At 38.8% G+C, this 27,390-nt stretch overlaps 2 protein-coding genes across 10 annotated transcripts in view; both read left to right on the forward strand.

Annotated features, from left to right (window-relative positions):
- The window catches only part of sptbn2 (spectrin, beta, non-erythrocytic 2), a 55,957-nt gene extending 49,126 nt beyond the window's left edge, over positions 1 to 6,831 (forward strand). For 2 of the 5 annotated variants that reach the window (XM_042499550.2, XM_042499552.2), the window contains 5 exons: positions 251 to 328; positions 1,376 to 1,554; positions 2,587 to 2,760; positions 2,951 to 2,993; positions 3,094 to 6,831. In XM_042499550.2, the coding sequence (XP_042355484.2) occupies positions 251 to 328; positions 1,376 to 1,554; positions 2,587 to 2,760; positions 2,951 to 2,993; positions 3,094 to 3,306 (687 nt within the window). In that variant the 3' untranslated portion in view covers positions 3,307 to 6,831. The remainder of the gene's footprint in view (positions 1 to 250; positions 329 to 1,375; positions 1,555 to 2,586; positions 2,761 to 2,950; positions 2,994 to 3,093) is intronic. The other 3 variants (XM_042499553.2, XM_042499554.2, XM_042499551.2) reach the window with 2 other exon arrangements.
- A 1,911-nt stretch (positions 6,832 to 8,742) lies between these two features.
- On the forward strand, positions 8,743 to 23,993 carry dpf2 (double PHD fingers 2). 5 transcript variants are annotated; one of them, XM_042498985.2, is made up of 12 exons: positions 8,744 to 8,883; positions 10,724 to 10,884; positions 11,395 to 11,502; positions 11,770 to 11,945; positions 13,433 to 13,525; positions 13,667 to 13,745; positions 14,227 to 14,268; positions 16,794 to 16,931; positions 17,034 to 17,165; positions 17,290 to 17,402; positions 17,484 to 17,565; positions 21,565 to 23,993. In XM_042498985.2, the coding sequence occupies exons 1-12, from the start codon at positions 8,852 to 8,854 to the stop codon at positions 21,645 to 21,647; spliced, it is 1,239 nt and encodes a 412-aa protein (XP_042354919.1). In that variant the 5' UTR covers positions 8,744 to 8,851; the 3' UTR covers positions 21,648 to 23,993. The 5 variants fall into 5 exon arrangements, with proteins under 5 accessions (XP_042354917.1, XP_042354918.1, XP_042354919.1 ...); XM_042498983.2 differs by having other exon boundaries at positions 8,743 to 8,883; positions 17,290 to 17,565; XM_042498986.2 differs by lacking the exon at positions 14,227 to 14,268.
- The last annotated feature ends 3,397 nt before the right edge of the window (positions 23,994 to 27,390 follow it).

Consider the following 27,390-nt stretch of genomic DNA (forward strand, 5'->3'; position numbering starts at 1 on the left):
AAGTAAACTTTAGTTAACGCCTGCAGCTGACACTACAGAAAAGAATCAGTCAAAGAAAGGGAGTCATTTCTTATATCAGATGAGCAGTTGAACCAGTTTTATGTTCACAGTTGCTGACGACTGTTATTAGTAGCCAGTTATTACGGTGATGTGTCTGGGAACTGTTTTAGAAATGTAACTCAATTTCTATCCTTCAAGTTTCTGCCGCAGACAAACACTTCTTAACAATTTCTCATTGCGTTTTTATCAGCAGTCATTATCGCTATCGTTGTCAGTGGGAAAGAAATCAGAGCCTAAACGTGTGTGTAAGCCAAAGCAGCCGGAGCGTGTGAGTACCAAGCTGTGGTCAGCTGTGTAGCTTCCCCCCTCGCCCCCGTCACAGCCTCCGCTCAGCTCCTGGTCAACTGCAGTGCCTCTTTTCTTCTGTTGAGAAGCCATCGCTCTCTGTCACAGATGCAAACCATTGCTTTATTTATTCATGTTTCATTGACAAGTCTCATCGCTGTTCAAAGGCATGATGCAGATTCATGAACAGATTGTTGTCATGGATCAGTCTGCTGTTATATATGTGCTCATCTTGGCCAGGACAGGAGTGACTGTACGTGTAAGGCTCGGATTTGTAAATGTGGTGGTAACTATAGCTGTTCAAAGCTGATTTATATGTAGTTTGTTAGTTTTCCTGTATGTGCACACTTCCTGTGATGAATGTGAGTCATAAATAGTCTTTGTAGAAAAAAGGTTCATTCAGGGGAAAAAAACACCACTAATGTCACAATCTGTTACTTTAAAATGCATCGTCTTGTACATGGATTTCCTTTTGAAGATTCATAAGGTAAATTATTTTAGGATTTAGAGAGTTGATCTAGTGTTGTACTTTTGAATGTGTTCATGTATGTTTTTGTCTTTGTGTGTTACAGTGTATAGTTATCATTTATTCATTTACAGTAGCTCAATTAATTACTGACACTTGACTGAGGAGATCATCTTAAGAATACCAGTAATGATGTTTACATTGCAAATCAGTATCTGCCCCTTTTTCAAACAAATCTGATCTCAGGTAACTTTTGAATTTAAAAAAAAATTAATTATCCATGTTCAGTGTGGCGTGCATGTTTCCCAAATGTGTGGTTATTTAAATTGTATGTCTTACCCATATGAGTGACTGTAATTGTCCTGTTTAATATCAGTGTACTGTGTGATTATGTGGACCCACGCTATGCTGTTATCTCAGGTAATCATACGGTGCCGTCAAAGCAAGCGTCATCATGGCTTTTCATGTATGGCTGTGAATGGCTGCTTTGCTGCTCACTGCTTCCATCCAGCCGTGCGCTTTTCTACCTCCTCACTTCCATTCGTGTTCTGGTTTCATCCGCAGGGCTCAGAGTCTGAGTCGGTGAACGGACCAGGCAGAGACAGCGGGCTGGCATCGTCTCGCCTGGAGCCTTCTGCCACGTTACCGAGCAGGGGTGGAGCAGAGTCAGAGCCGGACGCGATGGAGGGGATGCTCTGTCGAAAACAAGAGATGGAGTCCCACAGCAAAAAGGCAGCTACAAGGTGAGTGTTGTGGGGTGGGAGTTGGTCTATTAAAGGTCAAGGTCAATTTAGTGTATTAAAGGGGATCTGTTATGCTTTTCTGTATTTTGTGTCTTATGTATAATGTCACATTGAAGGGTCTTCATATTAAATGGGCCAAAGTTTCAAATAATGAGGTAAACATATGTAAAAGTAACCCCTGTGAGCAAAAACCTCAGCTTTCCTACCATTCAAAATATATTTTTTTTCCTACACTGGCTACAGAATCACATCATAGCATGCCGGATTTCTTTTTATGGTCATCTGCTCTAGGCATGTTACTGCAAGTGTTTACATAACACAACCTACAGTGCTACATGTAGCTAGGTGCAAACATCAAAGAAACATGTAAACTTGGTTCCAGATTTCATAAATTCCTCCCTGATTTCAGGTCATGTTTCTTCTGGACCATGTCTGGTTGTGTTTATAAGCTTTTTTTTCCCTTTTAAGGTAAAAAAATGCCGCTACTCTCTGTTATAGTCATTCCCTGGCTGCAAGTGCACTGCTAATGCACATGTAGCTACACGCTAACGTCATGGAAACATGTAATCTTAGCTGCTGATGTTGTTAATTTCTCCCCTACTTTGGATTATATTGCTGCTGGAACAAGTCCAGTGATAGGTGCTAAACAGAGTGAATATAGGTGTTCCAGCACAGACAGTATGAGGAAAATAAAGTGTTTTTTGGCCATTAAAGCATGAGAACATGTTTTATTAAAAAAAAACAAATACAAGTTTAAGACTTAAAATGAGCATAATAGGTCCTCTTGAAAATAGACATCAAGGGCACAATGAAGATGAGATTTTAGTTTGTTTTGTTAAAATAGGTCATTTCTGAAAACTTAGTTAGTTATGTCTTAATCTGTCATATTTTGTTGAACTATATGCCTGTTAGATATGCTGTACAACTCTCTTTTTATCTTTTCAAGTTGTGTTTTGTGGTGTTACTAACTTTATAAGCAAGGCAAAGGCATGTTGTGCCAAATGTTTTAATTGCATTTCTTTGCTCCCGTAGGTCCTGGCAGAACGTGTACTGTGTCCTTCGAAAAGGAAGTCTCGGTTTCTATAAAGACGGCAAGAGCGCTAGCAACGGCATTCCATACCACGGAGAGGTACCCATCAGCCTCGGGGAGGCTGTGTGTGAGGTAGCCCATGACTATAAGAAGAGGAAAAATGTATTCAAGCTCAGGTGAGAACAAACCTTACAACTAAAAAAAACTCAGAAAAAGGATTCCTGATACAGTACAGTTGTCACCCTGCTAGAGTTTGTTTATTTTAAAATAAGCGGCTTTGATGAAATCCAAAGACAGTTAAAATGCTGAACTGTATCAGACTTGATATCTGACTAATGGTTTGCATCTTCAACGCTGTATCTGCAGGCTAGGGGACGGAAAAGAGTATCTGTTCCAAGCAAAGGATGAGGTGAGATGTGTAGGACAGAAAATGAAAATAAATAATGTTTGCGTGCTGTGACTCTGCTTCATGGCGGTGAAGTATAAAATATATTTTTGTCTGTTTAAAGGCGGAGATGAGCTCCTGGATCCGTTCCATCCTCAGCTCCATTCCAACAGGGTCAGGAGACTCGCCCGTAGGTCAGAGGGCCCTCAGCCGTGCCATGACGATGCCTCCCATCTCCCCCGGCTCAGGTGAAGCCGGAGGCGTCACCATGCGCAACAAGGAGGGGAAAGAGAAGGATCGCGAGAAGAGGTTCAGCTTCTTTGGCAAGAAAAAATAGAACACTCGTAAAACTCGACAGAAACTACATTTGTCAAAATTTCAACAAACTGAAGCAGGCAGAAAGCAAAGTACAAACCGGTCACACAAACACACTGCTCTCAGTGCAGGCCCCCGAGGAATTTGTCGACAGCTGCTGTACGTAGCTTACAGAGAACTTTGTTTCTTTTCTTTCTCTCTGATTCTCTCCCTCGCCAATTTTATCTGTCATTTACTTTCTCGTTCACTCAATTCATATTTCACATTTAGCTGCACCCAACAATGAAAGCCCTCATCCAGAATCAGGCGATTTCAGCCGACAAGCTGAGCTTACGAGTCAGTAACAGGTGTGGTTGGCATTAGCGAGGATTCAGGCCCAGTTCAGTTCCAATCCACCAACGCGGCTCTCCCCTCAGCGCGAGTACTTCCTCTTCAGTGAGTCTCGATTAGTTGAGCCGTTTCGATGCCCTGTCACTAACTAAACGACGGATGGTGGCTTTCCTCTGTGGTGCACTCTGGTTTTATTTCCCCACTTTAAAGCGCTCTCTGTTTGGGAAGGATCACATCAGTCTTTTTTTCTGTTCTTGGTATTGATGTTATTAACCTGACCGATATTATTGCTATTATTATTATTATTATTATTATTATTATTTATCTTTTGCTATTGCTGGTTTGAGAAAACAAACTAATTAATTTGCCAGTAGATAATCTTGATTCATGTTGTGGAGAGAAACAAATTTGGTTAAACTAGTGGAGAATGTTGGGCTTGCCCTTGTATGTATTATTTTGTTTATTTTAGGAATGACAGTTGATGAGGTGTTTTTGAGAAAAAAAATAAAGCTCATTAAATTTTAGCAGTGTGCAGTAAGTGATCACAAGTTTCATTGGGAAAAATGATATATATATATTTAATAAGTGGTTTTATTTTTTATTTTGTCTCTAATTTTGCCTGTATTTGATTCTTTTGAGTGATCTTTTCTGCTTGATTTTCGACTTTATTTTTTTCTGTACAAAGCAGAGAAGATTAGTTTTCTAGTGTGTGTGTGTGTGCGTGTGTGTGTGTGTGTGTGTGTGTGTGTGTGTGAGTTGTGGTGCTGTGGATTTTGCACGTTTATGTTATTCCTGATCAAACGTGGCCAGATGAATGCTGCTTTTCGGTCCGCAGGCGAAAACCAGACACAAACACAAACTAATCTTACTGGAATGATTTCCTCAAATTAGCTTTTTATTTTTTTTGCCTCTGGTTTTTATTCTTTGTAAGCTGACATCACCAATGAAGTTCCTCCAGACCAAACGCTTTTATTATTTCTGTTTTAGTCTTCTAATAATCTATTTCCGTTCTCTCTCTCTCTATCTGCTGGTGTGAAGGCACGGGGGCAGTTTGTAGATAAAAAGCTGAAGCACATTTTCTGTGGCAGACCGCGGGGATGCGAGCAGGACAGACAGACAGCAGACAGGTCTCATTACAGGTGAAGTGAGGGGTGTGGAAGTGATATTGGACAGTGAGGAAGGCGCTTTATGTGCTACATGACAAGAGAGAGGTGTACTGAGCCTTACTTGAATCCCCTAACAGATACACTGAACCCCTTTTTACAAACCTCCATTCGAACAGTCTGAAAGGAAGCTTTCGAAAACAAGAATGTTTCAAAAATGTGCCCTGTGGCAATGATCTAATGTATGTCAGTGGATTATATATGCAGGTCCAATATGAATAAACAGTTCGCTCTGCTCACTGGCGGTGGCAGAGAGGGGAAAAACTGTCTCTTAGATGAGCTTTGCGCTCTTGCATATGTGGCATGACTTCATGTAGGTTTATACTTGTATGTGTCTCCATCATTGCATCTATTCTCCTCTGTGTTGATGTACTCTGAAAACATGAGATCGCTTCGTATTCAGGGTTGGAGAGCAACCGTGTAATTGGCATTTACAGCAATCCAAAACTAGATAATGGCAATCCAATATGTAAAAACAATGATAGGTGTTTATTAGTTTCCTCAAATACAGTAAGGACATTTGTAGTATATTGTGAGACTGTAGGCAGTAGTGCAATTTTATATAAATTGTTCGTTAACTGTTATAGTCAATCACTTAAAATCCAAGAGTTAATTTGCCTTTTCTAACTGCCAAACCGCAACAGGGAGTTACTGGATAACAATTCTGAATTCAAGAGTTTTATGGATTATTTTAGCAGGTTGCAAGTAATTGATTATTTCTAATTTATTACACCTTGAGAGCTGCCTGAATGTGTATACCTTTGGAGGGCTGATTAGTCTACAAGAATGTCACATTTAACTGTTGCGATAGCACAAAAAGCTGAAAGTTTTTAACAGGTTGGCCTTATTTTTCCCAAACGATTGTTTAAATCAAAGACCCTCTGAGTCAGAGAAGAGAAACATCTGTGCATCCACTTTGAGACTATTGAACAGTTGACAACACCTGGTTTTAACTTTTAAAACCGACTGCCTTTTCTCTGTCAGTGGGATTTCGTATCTCGGGTGTGTAGCCTTTTGAACTGAGCTGCGATCCGGGAGCCAAGTCAGTGTGGTCATTGCATACATAAGTGAGCCAACGCAGTTAGCGTACATTGTGCACAATTTCGAATGGAGGAGTCGTTCTTCCCCCAGTGGATGAGCTGTTTTTAGTGCCACCTTCACTCTGCTCCGGACATCAGACACAGCATCCAGTCGATGTTAGGGACTTAAAGGTCACACAGTGTATTTTCTTATCAGCTCATTTGAATGTGAATGATTCAAATTAGTTTGGCCAAATTGGTCATGTGAAGCAAAAATATTTCTCATACTTGACATACACAAGCTCTCTCTCTCTCACACGCGCTCACACATTACGACTGTACTGTATATTTAATGCAGAATGACCCTGGCAAATCCAGTTTTGTGGAAACGTCCTCAGCTGGCTGCGATTCGATGTTGCATCCTTTTAAAAAATAGCATTGTGCTACTGGTGAGCTTTGACCAGAACATGGGAAGTATAATGTATTATTGATGTCAAAGAGACGAGGTTTTGGTTATGAGAGTACTTGTTACAATGGAGTACTTAATGAAGAAAAAAACAACTTTTACTTGTTAAGTATTAGATATGGGTGAAAACAGACTGGTGACAATTTGAGCTTCCTTTTTTTAGAAGAAAGGCAGGATATTTGCTGTCTAGTGGGAGCTTGTATTTTTTCATCCAGTGGTCTGTCTTGCAGCATTTGATAAGCCTGTCCTCCTACCTTCATTTCTCATTACTTTTGACGAATGTCTGTTCCTTCCTCTGTAATTCAGAGTTGTTAATACCACTACTATTATTAATTGCTATTATTATCATTATTGCTACTGTTGTTACTATTACTACTACTGTTACTAATGCAACTTATTGCAAAAATTATAACTGCTGTCCATTTTCAGGTACGTGTCTGTAATACCAGACCCTTCCACACGATGTCAGTGTGCTGTGGAGCATTTTCATTACAAAATCGAAAATAATGTTTGTTGACTTGTGTATCTACATCTAATATTAGGAATAATAAAACATGGTTTAATCAAAATCATGATATTGTTTTGGGGTTTATTTATTATAAAAAATTTCTTTAAAAAAAGTTAACCACTGCAGAAGACATTTGATCACTGTAAAAAAAAAAAAAAAAAGTCCATAAAATTAACAGTGTGTTCAAGTGCATAGCAATGAGTGTTCAATTTTAGTAATATTTTGTAAAGCAGTGAACCAAACCAAACTTTTAATTTTAAAGTATGAATGTGTTGAAATAATATTTCTTTGTTGAATTTACAGATTACTGTAGTTTTTTTGTTTGTTTGTTTTTTGTTTTACAGAAGTCAAGTTGCCATATTGGCAAAATTAAGATCAGCAAGGAGTTGTTTTGGGGACCAAGGATGGAGAAAGGAAAAAAGGTTTTAGCTTTCAGGTATATAAATATAAAACGGTATATTGATGAAAAATTATTTTGGGGAAAAATGATGAACAATTTCTCCTGTAGATATCCTGACAATCTGTGCCAGAGAGCACCAAAGATGTTGGTAACCCACCCATCAGTACATCTGTTTTTACAACTGAATTTCTGAAAAAAAATCCATCACTCAAGAGCAGAATGAGTAATTTATTCAAACAAACAAACAAACAAAACTAAAATATTTTTGTTGCAAGGTAAACGTGTGTTCACATATTATATTATGCCACATGTGAAAATATAGTGAATTTCATTGTGTATTTTTATTAAAGGTATAAAGTCAATGGATAATGTATCCTCCATGTACATGAGTTGCTGTTAATATTCTTATGGAAATAATTCAAATTTGCATGATTGAATTATCTTGCGGTGCTCAATACCTCCAGTAGAGAGCGTTATGTGCCATGTTCCAGCTCTATCTGCCTACAGGTTCGTACTGAGGACACATATCACCCAAAGTCCAGCCAATGAAGAAGAAGAATATAACATTGATCCACTTTCTCTGTGTGTATTTTCTTTTCAGAGTGGAAGCTGGCTTGACTTCTGTCAAAGATGCTCTGTAACAGTCATGCAACAGGGCAATTCAAGGTGCTTTACAAAGAAACAAAATATGAAAACATAACAAAGGGTTCAGATTTACAATAAGAGATCAAATATGAAAAGTTAAATGAATCACTAAATGATTTTAAAAAATAGCAAAAAGTGCAGACAAGATATGCTAAGATAAAAAGATCATTGAAAAAGAATTTAAATCAAGTTTAAAATAAGTGTCATTACGTAGTTTGCACTTGGTGCCCATGTTTCAGAATATCCTGACTCATTCTTTTACAGTCTGAAAGATATAGTAAATCTATGGCCATGGCCATAATGTGACCCTAAAGGTTTAAGTGGCTCCTACCCAGTTTACCTAAAAAACAAATAAAATGTATTTAGGTGTGTAAAATGTAGCCTTTTCCTGCGAGCTCAGGTCCATTATAATTCCATGCAGAGACGTGAACAAATAAATGAAAAAACAGAATAAAAGAGTTTACATAAATGAACTTCCTGTCAGGTGAAGGTGAATATATATATGTAATGATGATTTTAAAAAAAACTATTTTAGAAGAGCATGTGTGGTCTTTAGAATTAAATATAAAGCTTGGTGTCCAACTGGAGGATAAGAAAGGAGAGTTAGGGATAAATAAATTAATTATTTTGGCAAAAATATTTTATTTACAAATGCCGGGTTTTAAAATCTAGCCCTACATTTCCCGCATTTCTAAATGAGGTTATTCTGTATGAAAAAATATGTAAAATGCTGTAAAATTGGAAAGGCCCTATGTCTTTAAGAACATCTTGTTTGCCAAATGACCGCTTGTATTTTATTTTTATTTGTTTGTCTTTCATTGTGATTTATTTCTGCCATGTAGTTTGTTCAGTTATGATAATATTGTAATCTGTATTAACGATGTCATATGACGTGCCTTTTGACCGCAATAAAAAAAAAAAGCCGCACCAACCCCAGCAGGGGGCGCCAGGTGTCTTGTTCCGCTTCTATCTGCCTACAAGTCCCGACTGAGGGCACACATTACCCAGAGACACTTTCCCCGTGTATCAAAGCAAGATGGCAGCTGTTGTTGAGAATGTTGTCAAACTGTAAGTGTTGGACTTTTCTACGCACCTTTCACCTGGCTAGTTGACACACACGCGCCGCGGTCACATCACAACGACTATGTTCACACAGTCACTGACCGTGTCGCTAGCTAGCTTAGCAACATTTCCACTGACTTAGTGAGGTTAGCCAGCGTCGGACCGTCGTGTGCGTTCACATCCTGGAGTGTGAGTGTAAGTTAGCAGACACGCAGAAACACGAATCACGAGTCTGTGTGGTACAACATGCGTCAGTTTGATCATTAGTGTATTAATAGAGAGATATCGGCCACTTGTTGTGTCTTTGTAGCCTAACAGCTAACGCGGTGCTAGCGTCAGTGAAGTACAGCAGCTAGGCGGCTCTCACGCTAACAAGCTGTGGCCAACGTTGTTAGCGCAGCAGAGAGCTGAGGCGGCTGGACAACTAGTTCACGATGAATGAAAGACTGGCCTTGAAGATGACTCCTCTCATCTTGAGACACCAGCGTATAGCCGCCGTAGCTACCACATTTCTAGTTCACACAGAGGAAATCTTTGACTCGTTAGATGTATGTTAAAGTTTTTCGTGACTTGTAACGTCGCTCAGTTTTACTAAAACGTGCTGCTATTTCCGTTGACTTTCCTCAGCGTCGATGTTCGACGTTTTACGGTAATCACCATCATTTGGTTAATCCCTTTAGTGACCATGTTAACACAAGAAAACATATAACTTACCTGAAACTCGGCGACATCTATAATTCTTTTCCTTTTTCTAGAAACTTGAACGTTACTTTTTGAGCTTCAAAATATGAAAAAATACAAAAAGTAATGTAAAAATGAATAGGGGTGGGATTTACCAGAGGGGCCCATGGTACCAAATCTCAATATTGTTGAGATTTTCATTGTTTTGAAATATATTTTTGATGTAATGCCGTTTTTTTTCTCAACTTCAGATTATGTCCAATCATATGTCCCCAAGGAAAACTTTGTGGCCATCTGTGTTTTCTAATAGAATAAAGATTTCAGTTTGTTCATGTCACTTCAGTCGTTTTTATGGCAGCAAAATATATCCAGTGCACTGAAATAGCCATTGATTATTCTAGAAGGCTATCAAAAGTTTAATTTGTATTTACAACATTAGTAAGTAATATAACTTTAAAAAAAAAAAAGATTTTTGGCGCCCGTGTATCGAGACAATATTGTCATGTAAAATATCGCAATACTGTACTGTATCGATCCCCCACCCCATCCTTAGAAATTGAAATGCATAGTGATGAAATGAAAGAGTAATCACATTTTCATATTTGATTATTTCTAACAGTTTTACTTGTCAGAAACAGCATCTGTTTGGAACTACTTTCCATGTAAACAGCCTTCAGTTTAGTCTTTTACCAACAGCAGATTTACAGCATTCGGCAGAATCATTACATCTGTGCGATAAATGAAATGATGAGGTCTGTAATTAAAGTTTGAGCCTGTTTTGTCTGAAGAGATGCAGCCCTAGCTTTCCTAAAAGGGACTTCACTCACAGCAGTATTTGAGTATATTTGTATTAAAAACAGCACACTTGTAACTGTGCTGACTGCTGAGCTCTTTGTTGTTGATGCACCAACAAAAAGCAGCTGCTGTTGAACTCCCACTAAGGATATAGTCTGAAGTACAAAGACATTGTCTGGTGAGTGAGCTCGTTTTCTAAGGTGGCAGCACACATGAGCAAGACAACAGGCGGAAACTTAACTGACAGAGAGGTTTAAATGTTTGAAGTAAGACTGCACTGCTCTTGAAATACCCACATCCACTGATTTTTCTGTTTTAACCGTAATAGTCCAAATAACAACAAGCATCTGGCTCTGGTTTGTCGTGTTAGGTTGGGGGAGCAGTACTACAGAGATGCCATGGAGCAATGTCATAACTACAATGCCAGGCTCTGTGCGGAGAGGAGCGTCCGAATGCCGTTCCTCGACTCTCAGACCGGTGTGGCTCAGAGCAACTGCTACATTTGGATGGAGAAGAGACACAGAGGGCCAGGTGAGACACATGAACATGCAATGTGCCGTAACAATGCACCCTACACTTTTACTACAGGATTTTAATTTTAGTTTATCAGTTGCATTTGTTTGTTTCTTTTACTAGTGTCAAAGATTTGTTCAGGAATAAACCTATTGCTTTTAAAAGTTAGTGTTTTTCAGGGCTTTCCTGAATGAATGAAATGGTACAAAAAATGCAAAGATAGTGTTTTTCAGCTTCACTTTAGATAAAAATGGCTTGTTACCATCTTTCATATTACCATCCTCTCATTTTCACTTTGTGAAACAGCTATAAGCAGCAGGGAGAAAGACCACATGATGCAAAAGAAGAGACAATTACAGCACAAATGTTTTTCAATGAACCATGTGTAATTTAATCAAGCTTGCGGCTAAATGTGCCCTCTTGGTTTGAAAGGAGAATGCTAATTATGCTAACAAGCTTTGTCAGTTTGTCAAAAAGCTAAAATAGGTTGAGTGTTATGTAGACGGCTCTGTTCTGTATGTCCCTCAGGCATGGCTCCAGGGCAGCTCTACACCTACCCATCCAGGAGGTGGAGGAAGAAACGGCGATCTCATTCTCAAGAGGACCCCCGGCTTATTTTTCCTCCCCTCAAGCCAGGTACCACATCATTCAGCTCGGCTCAAACTCCTTTTAATTATGTAAACTTTTAAGAATAAAGCTTGGAAATGCTATGATTTACAGATGATTTAAAAAAAAAAAACCTGCAAGATATCACGCTGTGCTGTAACGTTTTATATATTGTTGTCGATTTTCTTCAACATACATTTAAGCACAATTTTACGCGTGTGAATGAAAAGCAATGGTAAAACATACTTTAAAGTTTTTTGCGTTCATCCTCTTACCTAATTTGTGTTTTAATCATAGAGGTAGATGTGGGACTGAAGAAGGATGCTCTGTTATCAGCCGACGGCAGCAGCCTGGAGGCCCTGCTGAAGGGGGAGTCTATGGAAAAACGGCCGACCACAGAGCTGCGAGGGTCTGAGGAGGATTCAAACCAGAGCGACTACACCGGAGGCCTGAACCCGGCTCGGATTAGAAAGGTTCTTGTTTTCACCATGAAGCCCAGCTCAGACCAAAGATTTGCGACCAGATGAGTTGAAACTTGCACTACTTGCAATGCGCCAGTCTGTAACATTTTGGAAACCTGCCAGTTTACACCAATGTGACAAGATGAGACAGTGTGTCGTCTCCATAGCAACAACTCTCTGTACTTCTGTTCTAACTTCTGGCTGATCAGGTACAATTAGGCAACAACTGGTATTTATTTATTTATTTTGAGTAGGTGTGTGTGACATGAGCCACATACACAGGTTTCCCACAGTTATGAATAACCTGGAAAAGTCATTGAGTTGGTGAAAACCATTGAAGGTTTTGGAAAAGTCATGGATTTCTGTTGTGTGTAATGAAATTGTTACAGTAGTTTTCCGTGGATTATATCCCTGCAGCGTAACATAACAGCAGAGTCATTTTGTGTAGCTGTAGATGCACACGTTGCTGTGTGTATAGAAACAGAGCGCAGCACGTTATAACATGAAAGCCGTGCCCTCCAGGAGGGGAACTGTCGCGCCGCGATATGCAAATAAGGGCTGAATCAATAACAAGTTGCCTGTTGCAAGCTAAAAACATATGATATCAGCATGTCAAAGGAATATTTTAGGACCATGTGTCTCCCAGAGCGGGAGAGTATACTAGCAGCTGCAAATACTTGCTGCTGATGGTACACTAAAGTGTCAGGATTCAACAGTATCCCCCCAATGTCTCACTTCTGTGTCCTCTTGTGTCCTCTTTTGTCCTCTTAAAAGCCCAGTTTTTAGGTTCAGCACCTTATAAAAACTTCAGGGTTCTTTGCACTGTTGGTAGTTCTCAACACACAGCAGCTTTTAGACATTTTTCTGTTGTTTGCTAGCAGAAGGAAATGTTGAGGAGGCACATTCATACATTACAAAGTCAGTGGAGAGCGATTTCCTCCCCAGTGGGCGTGCGATTTAAATGTGCTCTGTCTCGTTATGATGTTTCATCACCATCACGTGCCTTTTTTCATTTTCTCCCTGTGTTACATCTCCCGCTCCATGTATGCCAGCTAGCTGAAATTTACTCTGAAAGAGTTTGAATCTGATACGTTTAAAAAGAGATCTGCTTTCTGACACTGCGAGGACAGAGACAGTAGCTGGGATGTAAATGGGACAGTCTTGGTCTTTGCTGGGATGGAAGGCTGCTGTCAAGACCATGCAGTGTGCTAACAATTAGTAAGCGACTTGTTCTTCGTTAAATGCTGATCGGCTGTTGAGACAGATAATGTGCCTTTCTTCTAAAACCAGCCGCTGGCAAGTTGACAAGCTAAATCTCAGGCGACACCGTGATCCGGCTTGAGTCGAGCTCAGATGGTCCAGTTCACACTGCTTCAACTTCCCCCTGCGGCTTTCTTCTTGTCGTCAATCTTTGGTCTGAGCTGGACTTCAGGCATAAAATACTGTGTGTCTGGAGTCGAGAAAATGATTTGAGGATCTCATTTTCTCATTTGCCGCAGAGAATCCCCGAGCCAGATGACTTCCTGGACGACCTGGACGATGAAGACTATGAGGAAGACACGCCTAAAAGAAGAGGCAAGGGGAAGGGGAAGGTAAATAACTGCCATGCACACAAACACACTTTCCCAAAAGATCATCTCAACTCTTTGTGTGTGTGTGTGTGTGTGTGTGTGTGTGTGTGTCTGTGTCTGTGTCTGATGACTCTTAAAGTGTGTGTGTGTGTGTGTCCTCAGGGTCGAGGAGTGGGCGGTAACAGGAAGAAGCTGGACACAGCAGCACTGGAGGACCGAGACAAGCCGTACGCCTGTGACAGTGAGTCCTGATGGGAGGGAGGAGAGCGTGTGAATAGCAGAGGGTCACTGCAGATGTTAATAAGCAAAGTTTGTAATCTAATCAAGCAAGACTTTGCGTAGAGTCCTCATTCTTTATTGTCTTCCTTTTTAGCCTCTCCTCCTTTCTCTTCAGCTTCTTCTTGCTCTCTGTTAGCTAAATCTGAGATTTATAAAGCTAGTTCAGGCTCAGCTGTGTTGTTTTGTTCGTCATTATGATCTCATACTTTCCTTTAACATTTCAAATCTTTCCGTGGGCAGGGGGAGAGCGTTTCTTCCACTCCTCTGGTGTTGTCAGACTATGTTTCTGTACTGCTTGATGTATTTGTTTTCCTCTTTTGTAAAGCATTTTCACTGCAGTTCTCAGTAGCGCTGACTGACTGACTGATCCCCGGTCAGTCTATGAGCCTATTTCTCTGAGTCTCTGTCTGTGCTCTCTCTTCTCCTTCTCTTCTCTCTTTCAGACACTATCAAACAAAAGCATATTTCAAAACCTTCTGAAAGAGGTATATTTCTCTCATTCTTTTTTTTTTTTTTTACCCCTGTCTGCCTTTGTCTTTTGTCTTCACTGCCTGTTTTATAGTTTCTGTCTGTGTTACCAAGTAGATCTGCTCTTTGTGTAGTTGAGTTCATAAGTGTTTTGTTCTACGTAATTTCCTCAAATGTGATTAACTGGATTTAGAAAAAGGTCAGACGACATTGTTTTACAGCCCAATTAAACTGTAATTTGTAATCCGCCAAAGAAATGAGCCGTCTCAGCTTACAAAAGATAAGCTGCGACCCATGAAAGTAATTTTTTCCCCCTCAATCTGGCGCTGAACATCCCACAGATTTAGATAAGCTAGGTCCCTGCTGTTGTCTTTTTTTTCTCTGTGCTTTCCTTTGGCTCGCTTTTTGATGTGTGCAATTTGCATCACAGCTTTTCCCTGCCCCTCTTTACCACCTCTGCACACTGTGACGTCTCATTCACGTTCCATGCTTTAGAGTTAACGGCTGATTTGAGTCAGTTTGATGCCTGTTTGACTTTTGGGGAATGTTTTTTTCAAATCTTAATGCACTCAATCACTTGCCATGTGACTAGCTGTCTTTAGCATCGCTGAGACATCCCTGAGATCCGTCCACAGCTGAAGAAATAGGACATAAAACTTTTGAGGAAATGAAAATGAGAGAAAGTATGGAAGTGAAAGAAGAAGTAGTTTGTCTTTGGGCGTCATCTTATGACAAACCTTACCTCACACACCCCCTGTGACGATGGCTGCACACAGTGGCGTCTTTGTCTTTCCTAAAGTCAGCAGAACCCCCTTTACACCATCCCACTGGCTTCTCTTAACCCATTGATTAACACAATGTAAATTCAGATCAGAAACACTACTATTCAGAGCAATATGGAGCTTAAATTGAAGAAGTTGAAACCACTGTTGTAAGGATCTGCAGATGGGTGGTGTTCACAGTGGAGATGTTATCTAAATGCTGTGCTTGAATACACGGCTAAGGGGATGTGATGACTCATCGCTTCAGAGCATGTTCTTCATTTTTCAAAACTGCTTCATCGTTCTTCATCTTTCCCTCTAATGTCATTGCTTACTGTGGTGATCCAGATATTAATCACAAAGCAGGATATCACAGAAACGCTGCTGTCCCAAATATATCATTTCAACATGTCAAAGCGGATGAAGCGTATTTAAAGTATACCACCATTTTATGTCTTAAAGGGGTAGTGCACTAATGTAACACTGCACACAAGCGCAAAAACAGGATAAAAATGAAGCAGAACCACATTTAGTGTCCAGACATTGTATGCAAAGATGGACAATGCGTCTCCACCTACTCACACTGTAAAAGAAGAGAAATCAAAATATCGCAGACACAGCCATTGCCATCTTGTGCTGGTGACATCATTTACAGCCCATACACCAGTACAACCAGTGTTTCCCCTAAAATGTTACAGGCCTGGCACACCACCAGGCCAACGAGACCCCCCGCCAGGCCTAAAAGTTTGAGAGGTTTGCTGGGATGACGTAGTACAGTGCATTTTTTCCCCTTAGGAAGTAGAACTCATGACCCGCCCTACTCTGCCTCTGATTGGCTAGTACTCTGTGCCTTCATTGGTTAGATTAGACAGGGCAGTGTGTGTGGTCGAGTGGTTGATCCGAGTGTCAGTGAATGCCACTGAGTCATTTCGCATCAGTTGCGTAAAGCTCAAAACAATTTATCCTCCGTTTTATTTCGGCGATCATAGACAGAAGCCGCAACAAGGGAGAGGCTCGTTGCCTCAAGCTGCAAAAGCCAGTCATGCAGGAAGTCACAGATATATTCACTTTTTTCACTACATCACCCACAATGCAATTTGGCTGACAGTCAGAGTGTGTTACGCTAGTAGCAGCTAATGTAGCCATGAACAACGGTATAACCTCAAGCAGAGAGGAGGAGTGGTTTCAGACGTCTGGTTAACTCCCTTCTTTCTAACTTCACACCAACAGATGTTTTTTATTTCTGAACTTGTAGTCTTCAGCTCCAACCATCGCTGACTCAAGTGATGTCACTTGAGGCAACATATGGGACTCAGATTCACTCAGATACAACATATGCACTGGTAGTCTCCAGGACTTGTAAAGAGACTTCGAGGTTTAAAATTGGTGGCGTTCTCCTATGTGGCACAGATCTAATTGCACATATAAAGTCAGATTATTTTTGCTTTTGTGAGCTTTTTTCAGTCTGTGTACATGCTTTTTTATTTTTATTTTCACTGTTATTGACATGGTGGTTACTGCTGTATAAACATCATGCACATATTGTAGCTGTTCAACTCACTAAATTCTCTTAAAATGTCCCCCAAAGTCCTTTTATCAGCCATCTGGACAATAGAAATAATACAGAGATAGAAAGTATTTCCGTTTCTGTTTAACTCAGAAGTAAAAACTTTTTGCGAGTCCCCTCCTTTCCCAACTGACTTTGATAACATAGACTTTATTTATATTCAATGTGTATTCTTTGTTTTCATACACATTGTGTTCTCTGGTTTTGGTGGCAGTCTGTGGAAAGCGCTACAAGAACCGTCCCGGCCTGAGCTACCACTACGCCCACTCCCACCTGGCGGAGGAGGAGGGTGAGGAGAAAGAGGAGATGGAGATCAATGAGCCCCCCCTACCTCTGCCCGATGAGCCTAAAAGTAAGACATCACTCACCATGAGATGGCTGGGTTTCATGTAAAGATGGACTTTAGAGAAACTGAACCCTGATGCTCTCTGGGTGTTTTCGTCTTGTTTCTCAGCTCCCAAGAAAGGCCCAGATGGTCTTGCTTTGCCTAATAACTACTGTGACTTCTGCCTGGGAGACTCCAAAACCAATCACAAGACGGGCCAGTCAGAAGAGCTGGTGTCCTGCTCGGACTGTGGACGCTCAGGTACATTAAAAACAGCTGACTGCTGGAATAAAGTAGCAACAGGGAAAAAAAAGTTTATTTATGCACCTGAAAGAGGAGAAATCAATGCAGAAAAGTGAAATGATGAACATTATTCTACACGCAGGCCACCCATCCTGTTTGCAGTTCACTCCCGTAATGATGGCCGCTGTGAAGACGTACCGCTGGCAGTGCATAGAGTGCAAGTGCTGCAACATGTGCGGCACTTCAGAGAATGACGTGAGTTTAACTACATTCAGACACTGTATGCACTATCGAACAATGAAGTCTGAACTTCTGTTGTTGTCCTTTTTCTTCCAGGATCAGCTTCTGTTCTGTGACGACTGTGATAGAGGCTATCACATGTACTGTCTCAACCCACCCATGTCTGAACCTCCTGAGGGTAAGTGCACTACACGTGTAAACCCAAAGTCAAACATTAGCCTACGTTTGTTATCGAACTGGGTATCGGCACTCAAAATAACTCAGTACCAAGTAGTATCAAAATATCTTAAGTCAAAAAATACCTGCATGCAGTCTGTTTTTTACGCTGGGGTCTGGTCATGGACCATCTTGTTTCTCTGCTGGATCAGTAAACTTTCTGTTTCTGCCGTCTCGGGGAGCTGCTTTCCTTTCAGTGAACGGTCACAGTTCAACATCTCGTGATTAGCACACGCTAACTCAGCAGCAGAGGCTAACATCCAACTATGTAAAGAGTCCCTACACACTCACACTGACACCAAAACAGCTTGTCATTAAACCCGTTAAGACCTGTTATGTCAGTTGTGTGTTGCTAACAGTTTGCCCTGTCACTGTTAAAATACTGTATTTGTCAGAGTTGTCAGTATTGCTAAAATGCCAGTAAAAAAACTTCAAAAGTATGGATATACTACACACCACCCCATTCACTTTATGGGTAATGAATGACGTACTCTGTTGCTATCGATATCACTTAAAGAGTTCTTGTCTGCAAGTCTACGTATCAATTGAAAAAAGGAGAAGAAAAGGGTTTTTATCATTAAAAAGCTAGGTGTGCAGAAATATTTTAGTTAAATGAAATTATTATAAATGGTAGACCTTTAAAAAAGAGAACTAACTGAAGCAATATTGTGGATTTGCAAAACAAACCAAAATTAAATACAGCTATACAGGAAATGTTAGTTTTTGTCTTTGTCTATTTTGTCAAATTTGTCAGCACAGCAAGCATGAGGAGGCATGGGTGCACTTATTTATTGAGACTGTGAGACTGTGAGACTGTGAATGTAACCGCTACAACCCCTGGCAAAAATGATGGAATCACCAGTCTTGGAGGATGTTCATTCAGTTGTTTAATTTTGTAGAAAAAAAAAACAGATCACAGACATGCCACAAAACTAAAGGCATTTAAAATGGCAACTTTCTGGCTTTAAAAAACACTGAAAGAAATCAAGAAAAAAAAATGTAGTAGTCAGTAACAATTGCTTTTTTAGATCAAGCAGAGGGAAAAAATATGGAATCACTCAATTCAGAGGAAACAATTATGAAATCACCCTGTAAATTTCCATTTCCCAAACTAACACCTGCATCAGATTAAATCTGCTCATTAGTCTGCAGTTAAACAGAGTGCTCACACCTTGGAGAGCTGTTGCACCAAGTGGATTGACATGAATCATGGCTCCAACATGAGAGATGTCAGTCGAAACAAAGGAGATGATTATCAAACTTCTTAAAGAAGGTAAATCATCACAGAATGTTGCAAAAGATGTTGGTTGTTTACAGTTAGCTGTGTCTAAAATCTGGACCAAGTACAAACAACATGGAAAGGTTGTAAAAGGCAAGCGTACTGGTAGACCAAGAAAGACATCCAAGTGTCAAGACAGAAAACGTAAAGCAATATGTCTTGAAAACAGAAAATGCACAGCAAAACAAATGAGGAACAAATGGATGGAAACTGAAGTCAATGTCTGTGACCGAACTGTAAAAAACCAGCTAAAGGAAATGGGATTTACATACAGAAAAGCTAAACGAAAGCCATCATTAATACCTTAACAGATAAAAACAAGGTTACAATGGGCTAAGGAAAAGCAATCGTGGACTGTGGATGACTGGATGAAAGTCATATCCAGCGATGAATCGCGATGCTGGAACTTTTCTTTGGTGCCGTTCCAATGAGATTTATGAAGACGACTACCTGAAGAATACATGCAAATTTCCACAGTCATTGATGATATGAGGCTGCATGTCAGGGAAAGGCACTGGGGTTAACGTTGACATTTTGGGCACTTTTTTTATTCCATCAAATGAAAGGATGTTTGGGGATGATGACATCGTTTTTCAAGATGATAATACATCTTGCCATAGAGCAAAAACTGTAAAAACTTTTTGTGAAGAAAGACACATAAGGTCAATGTCCTGGCCTGCAAATAGTCCAGATCTCAATCCAATTGAAAATCTGTGGTGGAAATTGAAGAAAATGGTCCATGACAAGGCTCCTACCAGCTGATCTGGCAACAGCAATCAGAGAGAGTTGGAGCCAGATTGATGAAGAGTACTGTTTGTCCGTGCCTCAGAGACTGCAAGCTGTTATAAAAGCCAGAGGTGGTGCAACAAAGTACTAGTGTTGTGTTGTAGTTTTTTTTTGGTTTGTTTGTTTGTTTTCATGATTCCATATTTTTTTCCTCAGAATCGAGTGATCTTTTAGTGTTTCTTAAAGCCAGAAAATTGCTATTTTAAATGACTTTAGCTTTGTGGCATGTCTGTGATCTTCTTTTTTTCTACAAAATGAAACAACTGAATGAACTTCATCCAAGACTGGTGATTCCATAATTTTTGCCAGGGGTTGTATTCTTATATTCATAAATCTTGCTCCTGACAAATACTCACCATATTATTATCAAAAAAATCTAATACTAAAATTTATTAAAAATAAACTAAAACTATTTTTTTGACCATAATAACTCAATTGAAATGAGCAAACAACTTACTGAAACTAAATAGTGCTTAAAACGAACACACAAAAAAAGAAGACAGAACATAAAAAAATTAAAAAGAGCTATAATAGCTGCGCTTTTGCCCCTATGAAACCTGTATCAAAAAATGGGAAAATGGCAATGACCAACTTGGCAAGAAATGTCCTGAAAATAAGTGTGTGTGTGTGTGTGTGTGTGTGTGTGTGTGTGTGTGTGTGTGTGTGTGTGTGTGTGTGTGTGTGTGTGTGTGTGTGTGTGTGTGTGTGGGTGTGGGTGTGTGTGTGTGTGTGTGTGTGTGTGTGTGTGTGTGTGTGTGTGTGTATAGATTTTTTTTTTTTGCAACTATTTATGAAGGCAGGGCAGGTACACCACTTTTTAAGTTTTTTAAAGTAAGTCAGACAGGTTTTCCTTCACAATACCCAATACACAATTTTCATAGGCACCAGAGTACTTGCATATCGAGGAAGGCTATACAGACAAAGAATACATGATGATGTCGGTCCGTAAGGCAGTACAGATCGCAGTATGGATGCATGACAATATTCAATATTCAATTTGTGACAGTATTCGATGAATAAACATCACATACATTGAAAAGCATTGTGTCCCATGTCTCCATCTGCTGGTGGGCTACGGCAACAAGAGTGCGCACAGCATGATATCAGCACCACCACAGAGGAGACTCAACCATCACCAAAATCAGGTGGAGAAAAAAACTACTTTGAATAAGACTGAGTCAAATGCAGTCAAATGCATAATATCTGCATAAAATATTGGAATAAAACCATTCTCAATTGGGGACAGCAAAAGAAGTTTATATGAATAGAAAATTCTCAAAAAATGATGAGCATGTCCAGTTCTAATATTATATTTAAATATGTGCAACAGAAAATTTGCAGGTTTTTGTTTGGTTTTTGGGTTGTTTTTTTTTTCTTTTTTTAGGTTGTGTCTTGTTTGTTTTTTGGTCTTTCTTTTTGACCTAACTTCAGGTCTTACTTAGTTAAAATAAAAGTTCTTTGTGCAAAATTTTGGGCTGTTTCTTAAGTTGCTCAATGCCTTCTTCCCATGTTTTTGAAAGGGTCAACTAAAGGCGCAAATATTTTTCAATTATTTAATTTTGTCTGAACGCAAACCGAGATAACATATTTTAAAAGTTGCAAAAATCTTTACATAAATCGGTAAACTATTTAATCAAAGAATAAACAAACAGGATTATAGTTCTGCCTCGACATTTGATGCTAACTTGGCTATGTTTTTGTTCCATTCACTTTTAATTCACTACTAAAAAAAATACCCTGATTATTGAAATAATTGTTCAATATCAAGAGCTACTGTAGGGTGGCTTTCCTTCATAAATCAGTCAGTGGGCTGCAGCTCCTCACTTTATGTTAATGGACATAGAGCTTTAGACGTGACCGGCAGTAATAGATTTTCTCTGTGATTTTGGCACTCAGGGAGCTGGAGCTGTCATCTATGTCTGGACCTTTTGAAAGACAAAGCATCAATATACCAGAACCAGAACGCCCCACCGTCGTGATGCCTGCCTTCCCCTTGTACACACTCATCACTTAACCGTCCCGCAGCAGTATGATTTACCTTTCAAGATGGATAATAAACTCCCCTGACGAGCTGACCTCATAGGGAGCGTGTTGAGAATTGACAATTAATTGTTAAAAGGGAAGTATCCCTTACCAAACTGGCCTCACTTAGCTTCAGATATGACTGTTACACAGTTCCAAGCTCAGATTCAGCCCCATCACTTTTTATTTTTAACCTCTTTACCACATAGCCAATTTGAGCAGTACTAAATTTCAACGAGAAACACAACATAAATAGCCAAAATCTGATTTCATGTCCAATTTTTTTTTTTTTTTTTTTTTTACACATACACCTACACAGAGTTGCTAAAACCTTCTGTATCCTGCAACATACTCATTTTATGACTAGAGCAGAAATCTTGTTGGAATCAAGTAGCATGCCAGTGCTTGCTCATCATGGAAAAAAAAGATTTTATATATTTATATATTTCTATGGTATATAATAGTGTTAAGTATGTACAAATTGGAAAAAAAGAATGGTCATGTAATGGTCTTTTTATTAGTGCCCATCTCATCATTATGGAAATATCCACGTGTTCTTTTATGGCACTGCTGATATTTGGTGATTCTCTGGATAGAGTTAAAGGGATCTGCTGAGACTAAATGATTTTCTATCTCATCCACTGCCACTGGCCGCGCAGAAACTTCAAACGAATCACGAACTATGAAAAGAAACCCAGACGTGCTCTCTGTGTGGCTCAAAAGGTTGAGGGACTTCAGGGATGACAGGTTAGACTTTAGTCAGATTGTTGACTCCTGTGTGGCTCGATGAGCCGCACAGAGTTCAAGAGGATGCAAGAGGATATAATCATGTGCATGTTTTATTCAGGCTTTGGGGCCTTCTTGACAAAGCATTAGGCTTTTAACTCTGGTCCTCTGATGTTTGACTGAAAAACTGCAATCTTTGATCTGCTCACCTGGCTCTTGTTTGACAGACTGATGAATCTTACTCATCAGCCAGGTAAAAAGATAAAAAGCCTATGTTGCTGTGTTTTAGCAGTTTGCTCATCATGCACCATATCCAACATCTGTTGATGTTGTAACACCACTAGAATATTTTAATGTAATTGAGGACTATGCGACCTTGTAGATGGTAACTTGCTGGCAATGTTAAAGCAATATAAAAAAGCTCCGGTTGGAAGCTGGGATGACAGGGATTCATGACAGCAGGTTCGGTTTAGGCTCTGTTGGCAGATAATGTGCGATACTGTAAATTTTCTTTCTCAGAAAATGCTATTACAGATAGGAGACTGTGGCAGCAGCAATTATGGATGGCTCCATATTGTATAAAAAAAGAGATTATAATATGTATATGTATAGTCCTATGGAGAAATGGCTTTTTATTACTGCTTTCATAGTTTTATTATGCAGTGGTTTCCTTCTGTGGCATGTCTAAAAGAAAAAGTCTGGCTGGACTGCTTAAGCAGTTACTTTACCTCAAACAGAAACAGTATTTAAAGGGTTGAAACATGCTGTTGATAGATGGGACAAGGACAGAAGGATACATAGTAATGACAGCTGCAGTGTCCGCTTCAATAATTGCATATTCTACAGGTAAACAAGTGCATGCTCAGTTATCGTCTGCACTCTCATATGCTACGTAGTCGTCTCAGCGTTAGGTTGGCAAAGGTGTTGGGAAGTGGTGTAATATAAAGTAATCATTCTATCATGTTGTTTCAATAGCCAACTAACAATTACTAAAACATTACATGGGTATAACTTGGTTTATTTTCTCATCACGTTTTAAACTTTGTTATTTAGAGACAGTGGCCACTAGAACATGTTGCTGGTTGTTTTTGTATTCATGGATGATGCTTGCGTATGTGATGTGTGGAACATTTTGGGACTAAAGTGGAGTTGCTCTCTAGTTAATCCTGTGATCATGGTCTAAACTGAGTTGCCCTCTTCCAAAGCTCGAAACAAGAAGCAAAGCCCATAATGTGATTAAGAGACAAATTTTGGAGCAGCACCTTCAACATTGAATAGTTAATAAGTAATGACAGACTGAGTATCCACGCTTGAGGCTGGACTCAGGAAAGCCCAAAAATCAGGAAGTCCACCTGTTGTTGTCATATAATAATTACATTTTTTTTAATATATAGGTTAGGGTTTTCTTGTCTCAAGCTTCAGAAGAGAATTGTTTGTTACAACAAATAATGTTTAAACTAATATCGCAGGTTTAGATAGTAGGTGACTTCTCTTAGGGTGGACTTTCATTTGGATTGTGATAGAATGTTTTATTGTATGAAATTTGTTTTCAGGAAATAAAATACTAGGCACTATGACCTGCTGCTGTTTTTCTTCCTTGTAGTTTTGGTAACTACACATCTGAACATACAAAAATGTCCCGTGGAGTTCCCCAAGGCTCCATTCTTGGGCCTCTGTTTAACCCCCACAATGCATTCGGAAAGTACTAAATACTAAATACTAATAAAGACACTGAATACTAGTTACTACAAGTTACATACAAGTTACTGTGACATTTAAGTTTTTTTTCTTTTTTAAAATATATTTGCAAAAACATTTTAAAACCCTGTCTTTGCTTTGTTATCATAGAGTTTAAAATGTAGATTTATTAGGAAAAAAAGTAATTGAATAATATTACAAAATCAGCCTACAATCACCTTAAGAATGTAACAAAATTGGAGAACTTGCATTTCAGCAGTGTTTAAAAAAACGTGTTTATCATTTATCCACAGTAAATTTGACATCTGTAACGCTGTCTCTGTAGCATTCTCTAAAAATTCAGACTGTTGCAGATAATTCAAAACAGTAAGTGTTGGTTGTAAAGTTAAATAATATTGTCAGTTTATGAAGCAATGAATAATTTTAGGGCAGCTACCCTTTTTATAATGATACACTCAACTATGATTTTTTAACTTTATTGGATGAGTTGCTGATTTATAACTTTTTAGAGATGTTTTTTACAACATACTAAACTGACATTTTAATGCAATTTCAATAACTTCAAGACTTTTTTATGCTATATTTGATGACATACTATACCTTGATTTGTTTTTAAGATATTTTGTATAGCATATGATATAGCTTTTTTTAATGCTATTTTGAATGACCTTCTACGCTATGGCTTTTTAATGTTATTTTGGATAACTTACTATGACATAGCTGAACTTTGACGTTTTCATTGTGTTTAGGATTATACTATCATGTTTTTGTGATTTTTTTGAGGGACATACTATAACATTTTTATGTTTTTTTTCTTTAATCAGACTATAATATCACATTTTGATGATTTTTAGGACAACATATGTACATATGTATATTCAACATATTTATGTATGTATTTATGTAGTTTTTGATGCGTTTTGGACGACATAAAATATGTTTTTTTTATGATTTTTGGATAATATATTATACTATGTTGTTTTGATGATTTTTTGGACCCATTCTATACTATATTGTGCTCCATAATTTTTGGACGACCTACTATACTTTAGTTCTTCATGATGTTTGGATACCATATTGTACTATGTAGTTTTTGATGATTTTTGGACGGCATACTATACTATGTCGTTTTGCAAGGTTTTTTGAAGACATACTTTACTATGTTGGGTTTTTTTTTTAATCATTTTTGGATGCCATTCTGTACTATGTCGTTTTTCGTGATTTTTGAATGCCAAACTATTCATTTTTCGATTATTTTTGGATGACATACAAACCTAAATAGTTTTTTTATGATATTTGGATGCCATACTATACTCGATAATTTTATATGATTTTTGTATGCCGTACTATACTGTGTCTTTTTTTATGATTTTTGGATGCCATATAATACTATGTCCTTTTGCAGGGTTTTTGGGTGACATACTGTACTATGTCATTTTTTACGATTTTGGATACCATACTATACCTAATAGTTTTATATGATTTTTGGATGCCCGTAGTATGCTAAGTCATTATGCGATGATTTTTGGACGACATACTTTACTATCTCGTATTTTTACGATTTGTGGATGTCATACTATACTTTATCATTTTGTATGATTTTCAGGGGCCATACTATAGTATGTCGTTTCTTGTAATTGTTGGACAACATGCTATATAATGCAATTTTTGATGATTTTTGGACGCTTTATTATACTATGTTGGTTTTGTTGATTTTCGGACCCTCAACTATACTATCTCATTTTGCAAGATTTTTGACCACAAACTTTCCTTTTTTTTTTTTTTTTAACGATTTTCAGATGCCATACTATACTTTGTGGGGTTTTTTTTAATGATTTTTGGACACCAGACTAAAGTAAGTCTTTTTGTGCGATTTTTGGTCACCATACTATACCATGTCATTTTTAAACAACTTTTCAGCCATACTTTTTAACCATACTATGCTATGTCGGTTTTCACGAGTTTTAGATGCTATATTATTCTATGTCGTTTTGCAAGGTTTTTGGATAAAAAGCCATATTTTGACATTTTTCTCCATGCTATCGTATGGCATTTTTGGGTGACTTTTCGACATGCTTTATTATGGTGTTTTTGGCTGTTTTTGCGACATTCTATGCTATTGCGTATCTCTGCACACCATTTTATGCAGTTTCCAGCTGTTTTCAGCTGTTTTTTGTCCATATATTTTTTTTTTGTCCGTCGTCCGTTGTTTTTTCTTGTGGTGGCTGAAAACGACATATAATAGCCTGTAGAGACTCCTCATAGTATGCAAAGTGGGAATAAAGGCCCAAAAGGCCAAAAACCTTATGATTTAGCATGTTGAAAAAATTGCCAAAAAGACAATACTATAGTATGTTGAATAATGTCAAATTTTGACATGTCCCAAAAATGGCCAAAAAGGCAATAGTATGGTATGTCCAAAAAGGTCAAATTTTGACTGCTCCCAAATATGGCTGATAACAACATATAATAGCTTGTACAGTCCCGTAATAGTATAAAAAGTGGGGAAAAAGGCCCAAAAAGGCTAAAAACCTCATAATTTAGCATGTCAAAAAATGGCCCAAAAGTCAAGAAAAAAAAAAAAATGTCATGTCGAAAAAAGTTAAATTTTGACTGCTCGTAAATTTGGCTGAAAACAACATCTAATGGCTTGTAGAGACACTTCATAGTATACATAGCGGAAACAAAGGCCAATAAAAAAGAAAAGGCCGAAAAACGTCATGATTTAGCATGTTGAAAAAATGGGCAAATATTGCATATTATATTATGGAAAAAATGTCAAATTTTGACACGTCCCAAAAATGGCTGAACATGACATATAGCTTTTGCTCTGTTGGACTGTACAGCACAGGCAGCAAGCTGCAGCTGCCTGTAACATCAGTGGTCGAGGAGTATAAAGCAGCAAAGACATGACAGGCCATGATGCTGCAAGACAGCAAGCCCGAAAAGGTGCTGCAAGCAGGCATTGTGTTCAGGACTTGTTGCAAGTGGTCAGCCAGCAGAGCACTGACAGAGGCGGACGATCAACTCCATCATGCTGATATTGTTGGGATAGTAGCCCTGAGCAGGCTTGGACAGGGTTGCTCAACGAGAACAAGCTGGAAAAAAGCTTACCCAAAGAAACAACAAAGCATGATGCAGAGAGAGATCCAGAAGGCTGAGGAGGAAACCCGGCATGTCAAGGCCGTAGCTTTGAAGAGGCAGGGCAGCTGGACAAGGTGGGAGGGATTACGAGAGAGGGCCCTGACCTGGCAGGACGTCTGGAGCATGGAAGGA

This window comes from Plectropomus leopardus, chromosome 15 (assembly GCF_026936395.1).
Source record: "Plectropomus leopardus strain MGB_pleo_1.0 chromosome 15, ASM2693639v1, whole genome shotgun sequence".
In the NCBI taxonomy this organism is placed as follows: Eukaryota; Metazoa; Chordata; class Actinopteri; order Perciformes; family Serranidae; genus Plectropomus; species Plectropomus leopardus.